We start from the raw sequence: 11107 nt of genomic DNA on the forward strand, positions 1-11107 counted from the left end.
CCAGGAGTGGCCAAACTGTATACCAACACCAACTGCTGCTAGTGCTGGACCTGGGGCAACACAGTGAGAAGTATGGGACTTGCTGGAGCCAGGTGCGGCTGGTTTGAGAGAATTTAGGAAAATCTGAAGCATGGGCCAAGAGAAGCCATTCATATGGAAAAACCACTGGAAACAGCCTGGGTGGGCTTGAAAGTTAGGTGGAACATGGCCTCAGGGAATCACCAGGGTGAGGCAAACAATGTGAGCCAGGTTGATGGAGTCTCAGATATGGTGTCCTCCTGCTGGCTCTGTGGGGGGAGGGTTCAGAAAGGAACAATGACTGCTGCCAGCGCTTCTGTGTGGAAGAAACTGCCCCCACCGCAGCTGTCTCCCTGATCCTGGACAATTCATTTCCTCCTTATACGTCTCTGATGCCTCTTAATCTGTTGCACTCATACTAGAGCTCAGAGGGAGTGAGTCTGAGTAAGTCTATGTACAGGCCCTTTAAGAGGAACTGCCTGGTATTCCAGAAGTTTTTATATTCTACAGCCTCAATCCCCACTGGTTTCTACAGCCGGAAGTTTTGGAGATGATATAATCTTCATGGCACTGGAACCCTGGGCTGAGGGTCTGGTGTGGAGCTGGAATCCTTCACTCCCAAGATCTCTCTCCCTATTTTTGTCTGCCACTGTGGGTGTATACTGGCATTTGTATTAACAAAAGGTGAAAGTGACAAAGAAGTAAGTCGGTTATAAAAAAAAGTGTTTATCCTATTAATGTATATCCTGGGCGGGGACAGGACAATACAGATCAGCAGAGTATTAACAATGTTTTCCCGGAACACAAGAGACAATGTTCTCTCTCCAGCCTCAATTTCACCCACTCTATTCCAAACACCCTATGCACGAACTAGCTCATTGTTTTTCTAGTGGTGGAAGGATAACCTGAATCAGAACCACTTGTGGTATGTGTTATGGTACAAATTTCCAGAGAATATGTTTCAATAAGGTCTGATATTACACCCAAGAATCATCATTTTAACAAGCACACCAGATGAATCTGATGCCCTAAAGTTTGAGAACTACTACACCACCACACTCCTCACAACACATCTGGAATGTATTGTTTCATCAAATGTCTTATTTGCTTCAAAAGAATAGTTGCATTTTTATAAAAGCCTTGAGCCAGAATTCACTTTGTTGTTGTTGGTGGTGGTGGTTAATGAAATGAATAAGTCTAGGAATTCTAATTATTTTGTTAGCCCTCTCTAGTTCTAACCAAGTGATTCTAAGTGAGGATAGAGAGAAGTAATCCTGTTGAACTCTATTTCACCCTTTCATTCCCTAATCTGGAGACGGCTTTCTTGAACCAGTCCACATTCTTTTCAGGTGATACTTCAACACTTTTTCTTTTCTGTCAATATGTTTTGGTAAAAATAAGTTCTTATGAAAAAAATATTATTGCCTCAAAAATCTATTATGTTAAAATACATTATTCTTATATAAGTATATAAGTCAAATACATTAAAAATTATATTAAAACTTCAATTTTTAAAATACAAATAACTTTTTTTATATAGGAGGAGCAAAGAGAACAGGAAACAGCACATATAAAAGGTACTTTTTCTCAACAATTTATTAAAAGAAATTGTAATCAACTTAGAGCAATTAACATCTTAAAAATCAAGGGACTATTCTAAATGTTATCTAAGTATTTTTAAAAACCATGGAAATTCAAGGGAAACATTAACTTATTAGTATGTGAATGGGTATATACTTTTTAGAAAACAAAACTCACAATGTTAAATCTTAAATTAAAATGTGAAATTTAAATTTTGCCCCTGTTTATACCCAATGGTATCATAGCCATTACCATATAGTAATTCCAGAGGATCAAAAGACCTGAGTGTTTTGTAACCCTTTAGGTAGTTCATATCATGTCTTAGTATCTCAAAACATTATCCTCCTACATAATTTTAGAGCTACTGAATGTAAAATGTAACAAGGTATTTAAAACAGCTTTAAAAATTAATGTTACACATTAATATCAAAAGTTAACATATAAAATACAGTAAAAGATATTTTAGGATATTATATAAATGTGACCTTTCCTAAAACTACATTTTTAATACCAACTGCCAGCATGACTAATGTAATAGAAACATGAGACTTAGAGTAACAAAAATCTAGATTGAGGTCCAATTTGTGTCTGATCTGTGGTGAGTCATTTCTCTAATTCTCAATCTTCTCTTTTGTCAAGTGGTGCAAATAATAACTACCTTGAAGAATTACTGAGAAGATAAATGAGATGTGGAAGTCTATCAAACTGCCTTGTCAATTATAAGACACTATAGGAATGTTAGTTATTATTTTTATTGGTATAAAGCCAACTCATAAGCCCTTTCTACTATCAACCAAACATTTTATAATCTGCCTACTCAAGGAGGCATGCATTTTTTAAATTTATTTTTAAAATAGGACAATATATAGCTTTAAATAGTTAAGAAACTCTCTGTCTCTTCTGATTTTAAGGGACATTCCAGAACCGAGATTTCTAGCCTATTTAGAATCTTCTTCTGTTTATAGGTTACTTTTATTTAGAATAGACTCTTTTACTCTTGATTACTATAAAAATATTGCTAACTTCCATTTACATGTTTAACACTGTATATATGATAGCAACTCAGATTTTTTCACTATATCATCATTCTGTCCATTACAGTCCTAAAAAGATTATACATTTCTAAAAGAAGCATTGTCCTTATAACTAAGATTTGGCTCATGAATATGTAACATTCATAGTAAATCTAATTTTCTTTTACAGCAAGTGATCACTCTGAAGATGAATTCTGCCTTGCAACAAAAAAAGTGATTTGTGACCCCTCAGAAACTGGCTCAGCAACAAATTGGGGTGATGTTACCTTAAGCTCATCAACGTTACCATCTGATTCTTGTTACAGCCAAACTATAGAAGCAGCTGATAACTGGTTTACTGATGATCCTCTAATGAAAGAGAGCTCTTCAACGCCTCTTCTCAGGGAACCTCTGATGGAAAAATTATGTCCATACCTGTCAACCATTTCACTAGAAGAATGTACTGAATATGATAGTTTATGATGGTCAAAAAGAGGACAGCATTAAGGAAATACTTTCAGGAAGAAATACAGAGGCTGAAATACAAACCTTCAACATAACATTGAATGACTTTTCTTTTGAAACTTTGTATACACTAAAATCAGTAAAGTTAAAACTGAATTACCAGCTTCTGAATCTCTTAATATGTCTATAGATATTCTTTGCTTTTCCATAGAGTGGCCCTACTTCCCTTGCTGATTCTTGTTTCTAGAAACAAAATTACAGAAAAAAATTAGAATGATATGAACATTAAGCTTAACTCTGTATGTCATCAAAGGACATAATAAATAATATAAAATAATGCAAATGTATTTTGACATACAGGAGAAATACTTTAAGAAATCAGCACAGATATATTTTTAATAAAACACAGCATTTTCTTATATTTTTTACATTTTCAATTTAATTTCAATGTGGGTATGGCTGGGTAAGTATACCTCCCTCGGCTTTTCCAAATTTTAAATACATAAAATACCTACCATTCAAATATTAGTATGTCATGATGCTGACAAGCAATATAATTTTGCTCCTCTAGGGGAATCTGGAACAATCTGAAGAGGCCAGAAAATTATTTTCTTTCCCCTGTCCTGTATCTGTTTCTCAGAGTGGCCCCTCACCCCACTATGATAAAATGGGAGCAGCCACATGATAGGCATCTGACTCAAGCTAGATAAATCAGAGTTCCTCTCTGATCTGAGAGGCCTTTGGCCAAATTTCTACTTATGGCTCTCAGGAATTTCTGACACCCACCATGTAATTAATCTTTTATTTCCTCCAAAATACTTTCCATATAATTAGTCCCTTTTTTTCTTTCTCATGAAAAAAAAAACGATTAGTTAAAGTATTATGTTACTTCTGTGTTTAAATTACTCATAACGAGACAGATGCATATCTTCCCAAGAGATAAATCATACCTATTGCAATAAATGAAGAGAAACTTGTCTCGAATAAGACAGTAGCATTACCCAGGCCTATCATTTCAGTCTCAGGAGAAACATTAACAAGGGTTAGGACAACTCTCTCTCTTTTGAAGCACTTTGTCATTTCTACACAGTGTGTGTATGGGTGGTGGGACAGCTCTCTCTATCTACGCCTAAATCTAAGTAAGCTATTTCAGCTCAGGTTCTCTAAAAAGCAGTTAAAAAAAAAAGTAACTAGTCTTTGTTTCTTGGTGTTCTTAAACTTCTGCTTTACTGTCTGTCTTAGAGAAAGAAGTCATCTCTAATTTTAGTAAGATCCTAAAACTACCCCAGGAATTTGAGGTTAGAAATTAGATATTCTAGCCTTGGTCTGACTAGTTGTTGGAATAAAGAAAACATAAACTGGGGACCTATGGGCTTTCATGTCCCACCTTGTGATCTGGGTAGAAAAACAACAAATCTGCAGTCAAAGACCAATGAAGCATTTGCAAAGTGAAACGCAAATGAGATGAGAGATCAGGAGAACGTGATTCCTGACTTTCTGACTGTAGAGAGCAGGACCTGAGCCATGTCTACAGCATATGCAGCAGAGCAACGACTCAGGGAAATAACACAACCCCTCAGCATGCACAGTACAGCGTGGCAGACAATGTGTGCTTATCTGAAGGGTAACACCGCACTTTCATTTTTTAAGAAATGTATTTTATTATGCTATTACAGTTGTCCCATTTTTTTCTCCCCTTTATTCCCCTCAGCCCTGAATACCCCCTCCCACCAGCATTCTCCCTGCCTGCCCTTAGTTCACATCCATGGGTGGTACATATAAGTTCTTTGGCTTCCCCATTTCCTATACTATTCTTAACTTCCCCCTATTTTCTACCTACCAATTACGCTTCTTATTCCCTGTACCTTTTCTCATCTCCTCCTTTCCCTTCCCTGCTGACAACCCCACATGTGATCTCCATTTCTGTGATTCTATTCCTGTTCTAGTTGTTTGTTGTTTGTTTTTGTTGTTTTAGGTTCAGTTGTTGACAGTTGTGGGTTTGTTGTCATTTTACTGTTCATATTTTTATCATCTTCTTTTTCTTAGCTAAATTCCTTTAACATTTCATATAATAAGGGCTTGGTGATGATGAACTCCTTTAACTTGACCTTATCTGGGAAGCACTTTATCTGTTCTTCCATTCTAAATAGCTTTGCTCTTGCACCCCCAGCTGGGGACCTGGCCTGCAACCCAGGCATGTGCCCTGACTGGGAATCAAACCGTAATCCTTTGGTTCACAGGCCTGAGCTCAATCCTCTGAGCTGCCCGAGCCAGAGCCTCATGTCTTTCTATTGTACTGAAATACATTCCAAACTCTGTACCCTCTCCTATACAGCTTTAAATGAGGCAATTCCTTCTGCCTGATAGACTGGGATGAGCTATCACTATTAACATATATAGTGTGAACATACATTTTATAAATATGTAGTATTCTAGGTATCAGTGTAAATAAGTAAATATACACATATAATCATACATATCGATATCTCTAATTGCAACCCAACAGAGCACCACGATTTTTTTCTTCTGGGGTCCTATTATGCATGAAGGTCAGTTAAGTCCTCTCTAAGGAAGTGATACTTGAATTGAAATTAGAATAATATTGGGGATCCATCCACACAAAATTCTAGAAGCAGATCATTACAGAGGGAACAATAAGCACAAAAGCCTAAGGCAGAAATAAGTGCAGTATGTTTGAAAAACAGAACAGCCAGGTGGCTGGAATGTACTGAGCTACAAGGAGGTGGCCACTATGAAAAAAAAAACAACAGAAAATTATGTGTTGGTGAGGTTGTGGAGAAATTGGAACCCTTGTACATTGTTGGTGGAGTAAAATATGTTGCAGCCATAATTGAAAACAACATGGAAGTTCTTCAAAAATTAAAAGCAGAATTACCATATGACCCAGCAAACCCCAAAGAATTGAAAACAAGATCTCAAAGACATACTTGCACACCCATGTTCATAGAAGTATTATTCACAATAGCCAAAAGATGGAAGTAACCCAAGTGTCCAGTTACAAAAAGACGAATACTGTATGATTCCACTTAGATAAAGTATCTAAAGCAGTCAATTCACAGAGATGGGAAGTAACATGGTGGTTGCCAGGGGCTGTAGGGAAGGGGCATAGTTGAGATCAAGTGCATTCAGGGTGGTTGTTTCTTGGCATAGTTGAAACTTCCATAGCTGGACTTCATGAGAGGTGTGTGTCTACATTAAGAAAGGAATAAGAACAGCTACAATAATTTTCTGTTTTGAATTCTTTTTAAAAAGGCTAATGATTTTTTCTTTACTCAACAACTTTTGAAAGTTTTACAATTTTTCAAAAGGTTGAAAAATAATGTCTTGGATGAAAGGTTTGAATTATGTAATAAATTTTGCACAACCTAAGACAGAAAAACTGCTGTTGGCACCCAGGGAAGAAGGGGACAACAGTGACAACCTTAAACACAGAGATGAATCAGCTACTGTTAAATCTCCTAAGATTTTTTAAAGATTATATTTATTTATGTTTTTTAGAGAGGGGGGAGGGAGGAGAAAGAGAGGGAGAGAAACATCAATGTGTGGTTGCCTCTCGTGTACCCCCTACTGGGGACCAGGTCTGCAACCCAGGCATGTGCCCTGACTGGGAATTGAACCAATGACCCTTTGCTTCTCAGTCTGGTGCTCAATCCACTGAGCCACACCAGCCAAGGCTTAAGATTCTTATTGACCCAAAAAGTTGATCGCTGTCCCCGGTCACAAAGAATGAAGGAGGTGCCCTTTTCATCATGGCATTCTTCTTTGTCTTCATTGAGAACTTCCAGAACTATCTCTGCTGTGTATTGGGGGAAATGAGGACTGGGGTTTGGCAGTGGGTGGGAGATAGAAGACACTTGGATTACACTGTTCCAGTGTTCCTGGTAAAATGCTGCAGTGAAGACTTACCTGGAGAGGGAGACAAAATTCCTTGTCAAATGGTGAGAAATGCAGGTATAGTAAATGTGTTTCTATGGGACTGCAGAGCCCTTTGCCCCTTCTTTGAAATTACCCCCAGGTTCAGCCCTTGCTGTGGGGTTAGGTGGCCATGACTATACTAGGTGACCTCCTCCTCAACATCCTTTTGACTACAGCAGAATGAATCAGAGTTCACACCTGGTCCAAGTTGAGTGTAATTCTTTTTCTTTTAGAAATTTCAAATTGGTATTCAAAGATGATAGGATTCAACTGGGGAAACCAAAGTTAGTCTGAATGTATTGCAGAAGTGGAGATTTGCTGAGTTTTTTCTGGATGTCTGTGTCAGGGTGAGGGCAGGTCAGGGCCGTTTAAGGCCAGGCCTTGGACATTTGAATTCCATCTCTGCCATTAATGCAATGTGAAACATTGAGCACATTTATCTTCCCTAAATTTAAGTTTCCAGGTAGGAAAGATGTAGTTAAAAAGTGCTTACCTTTCAGCACTGATGTGAGAATTGAATGAGATAAAAGATGTGAAATCACTGTGGTTAGTCATGGGCAATGTTTTTGTAATAAAATGAATAAACAGAAAATATCAGACTGTATGACCCATAGTAAGGGTTAGTATTGTTTGGAGAAAGTTTTGTCTCAGGTATATGTGTATATAAATGTGTGTGAACTGTATCATACTATAAGATATATTTCTTACTACAGGCCGTGGTATTACTTTTTTATGCTTAAAATCAGTGTTGCTCAACATATGGGCCAGAGACACTCATTAGAATCATCTGGATACCTGCTAAAATTACAGATTCTTGAACTCCACTGGCCAGAATCAGCATTTCTGGGGGTAGAGTCCAGGAATCTATACTTCAGCTATTTCCCCAGATAAGTCTCACACACATTCTGAAACCTGAGAACTAGTGCTTTAGGCCTACAGAAGTTATCCAAACATCAGCTATTATTATATAATTAAACTCATTTCTTCATTCAAACACTATTTATGGAACACAATTCTACTAGGACCTCCGTGAGGAGCAAAGAGGAGGGGGCAATTACTCTGAATAATGTAGCATCTATAGTGTTCTTGAATTTTGATTGGTTTGATAATGTCTAGTTGCAGTTCACTTTTTGTTTACAAAAGACAAGTAACTACAGAAGGAATTCCCAGCCACTATACCTCAAAGAGTTTACTAAGCTTCCTAAGGTATTGACCTCCTCAGCTCTCAGAAAGTTGAATTGTGAGTCACTTCTAAAAGTGTGTCATTTTTAGAAGCACTAACAAAGGCACAGGATGGTTCAAATATTGTCATTAATAATCGAATGCAGATTGGAATTTATGTACACTAACGCCTGCTACTCAAAATGTGGCCCTCGGACCAGAAGCGCTGGCATCATTGGGACAATTGTTAGAGATGAGAATCACAGGTCCATCCCAGACCTACAGTAATGTTTGAGAAGCACTGTACTAATGGAAACATGTAATCAGTTACCTAACTTCTGCTGTTTTATAGGTATTATTGTTGACTATAAAATCATATAATCATTGTAGAGATTTTTGAAAATTCTTAAAGTGGGGAAATTTATCCTTAATAGAAAATGTGTTCATAATTTCATTCCCTTTTCTTCTTTTTTTTAAATATATTTTTTCTAGTTACCTTCTGTCCTCCTTAAACTCTCTTCCACCTCCACCCATCCCCCTCCCCCTACAATCACTACACTGTTGTCCATGTCCATGAGTTCTTTTTTTTTGCTTAATCCCACCACCCACCAATCCCCCCACCCTCAGAGCTCCCTTTTCTTCTATAAAACACAAAAATGTACATATTTTATAATATTGGAATCATACCATAATACAGAATTTATATCTTTCTCTTTTCATTTAATTTATTATGAGTACTTTCAACATGAGTGCTTTTTAAAAAATTTAGACTGGTACCTATCCATACCAGTTAGGATTTCCTTAGTATGAATAAGGTAAAATGATGAATGTAGGCAGGCCATAAATGTGACATCCAATTCTAAAGTGTCAGTGTTGAAAGGGGCCTTAAATATTATTTTATTTAAACTTTTTAGTTATAGTTGGAGAAATTTGCCCACAGGAAGCAAAAGTGTTTCACCAAAGATAACATGCTTAGGTAAACAAATGTATTGGTTGAAGTATTGTGTGTTAGGACCTGTGGCAGGGTGACCAATTGTCCTTGCCCAGAAACTGTGGGACTTGCACTGCAAAAACTGGAACGATCCCAGGCAAACCTGGATGGTTGATCGCTCTGTTGCTAGCATTAGAGACAGAACAATTTCTGAGGTCTGGCTAGCATTAGAGACAGAACAATTTCTGAGGTCTGGCCTCTACTCTCAAGTGTAAGAGACAGCTTTGTGAACAGGTCATTACAATATGGTGTGATTAAGTGCCAAAAGAGCACCCAGTCTGTGAATGAGGCAAGGCTTCTGGGATCCTGAAAGCTATAGGAAAAGAAGGAAGTTAACCAGATGAAAGCCAGAGTAGAAATGAGGGAGTTTAGAAAGCATTCTAGTCTGAAGGATAACTACAACAAAGACACAGTAGTGAAAAATAATACTAAGAATTTACTGTGCCAAGCACTGTTATTTATTATCTTCTTTAATCTTCATAACTGCATAAGTTTAGATTTATCATACAAGTGATGAAAACTCGATTGGAGGGTTTTAGGCAGGAGAGTAATATAATTGTGTACTTTAAATATTTACACTGTACTTTAAAGGATTACACTGGCAATATATAAAGTGCTTTGTAAAAACTCCACTATGTATGTGCTATTTTGAAATATTTTTAACTTAATAATCCCCCAAGGCCAATTTCATAAGAGGGATTCCAGATTCCCAATACAGTTTAAAATCAAATTAATTCTTTTATTCTATCTGTGCCTTCTATGTCTTTCCATGTCTTCTATTAGCTTTCTACCAAAATACAAAATTGTGTAGGGAAATCATGTTGTTAGGTTTTGTAACAGGAGCTCCCTCTGTTGATTGTGTGGCAATAAAACAGCAACCATTTGACCTCTGGCAGAAACAATTGCTTTGGATGTTTACAGTAATATTTTTTTTATTTTCTTGTTTCCAGGAAAATCAGAGGTCTTTGCCCCTAAATTACAATAATTTATAAAATATTCAGATGCATATGTGACCCAGTTATTGGGTTGTTTAAGTTTAAAGCCAAAGAAATATTTTCATACTTTGCATTTACCAGTTTCACTGTCATTGTTCCATTTCTTCATCAAAGACCCATTTCCATTCATTAAACTGAACAGCTATTTGAATTTCATAATAGTATTATCCAGACTTCATTTCCTATTATGCCTAGAGTCATACAAATGAACTTTATTATTATCAATTTTCAGTAATAATCACTTGTTAGAAATGTCATTTCTTTACAATTTCCAGATCGCCAAAGTTCAGGCATGACAAGTTGGCTTCCAATTGTTCCAAATGAATTCCTAGCAGAGAGGCTGCAGTGAGAGTTCTACCATGTAGAACTGGCCCTTTAAGACTGTAGACAGAGCCCTGGCTGGTGTGGCTATGTGGATTAAGAGCTGGCCTGCAAACCAGAAGGTCACTAGTTCGATTACTGGTTGGGCACATGTCTGGGTTGCAGGCCAGATTCTTGGTTGGAGGCACTTGAGAGGCAACTAATGGATGTTTCTCTCACACATCAATGTTTCTCTCCCTCTCTTTCTACCTCCCCTTCCCTCTCTCTTAAAATAAATACAGAAAATCTTTAAAAAAGAAAGACTATAGACAGAGTCATTCACTCATTCAACAAATACCCAGTGGGACTTCCTCTGAACCAGCTCTGTGCTCCAGAGACAGATTAATAACAGAGACCCTAATCCCAGAACCCTTTAGTCTAGTGAGGAAGATATTTGACATCTGAAGCAATACCTCTAATTTGAAGTAGACCATAGGTATAATTACAGTGGTATACCATCCATAAAAGCAGAAGGAAATACTAAATATGATTGAGAGAATCCAGGCAGACATCTTGAAGAGGATACTATTTGGCCTGAATAGGACATAAGTTCCATGTGGCAGGAATTTTTGTCTGTTTTGTTCTCT

General features: G+C 37.2%; 1 protein-coding gene across 1 annotated transcript in view; it reads left to right on the top strand.

Moving 5' to 3' along the window:
* Positions 1–4733, top strand: part of C5H1orf185 (chromosome 5 C1orf185 homolog) — a 32583-nt gene extending 27850 nt beyond the window's left edge. The window contains 3 exon segments of the mRNA XM_036027487.1: positions 1559–1595; positions 2803–3076; positions 3078–4733. Of these exon segments, the coding sequence (XP_035883380.1) occupies positions 1559–1595; positions 2803–3076; positions 3078–3267 (501 nt within the window). The 3' untranslated portion in view covers positions 3268–4733.
* Positions 4734–11107: the final 6374 nt, after the last annotated feature.

This window comes from Phyllostomus discolor, chromosome 5 (assembly GCF_004126475.2).
Source record: "Phyllostomus discolor isolate MPI-MPIP mPhyDis1 chromosome 5, mPhyDis1.pri.v3, whole genome shotgun sequence".
NCBI lineage: Eukaryota > Metazoa > Chordata > Mammalia > Chiroptera > Phyllostomidae > Phyllostomus > Phyllostomus discolor.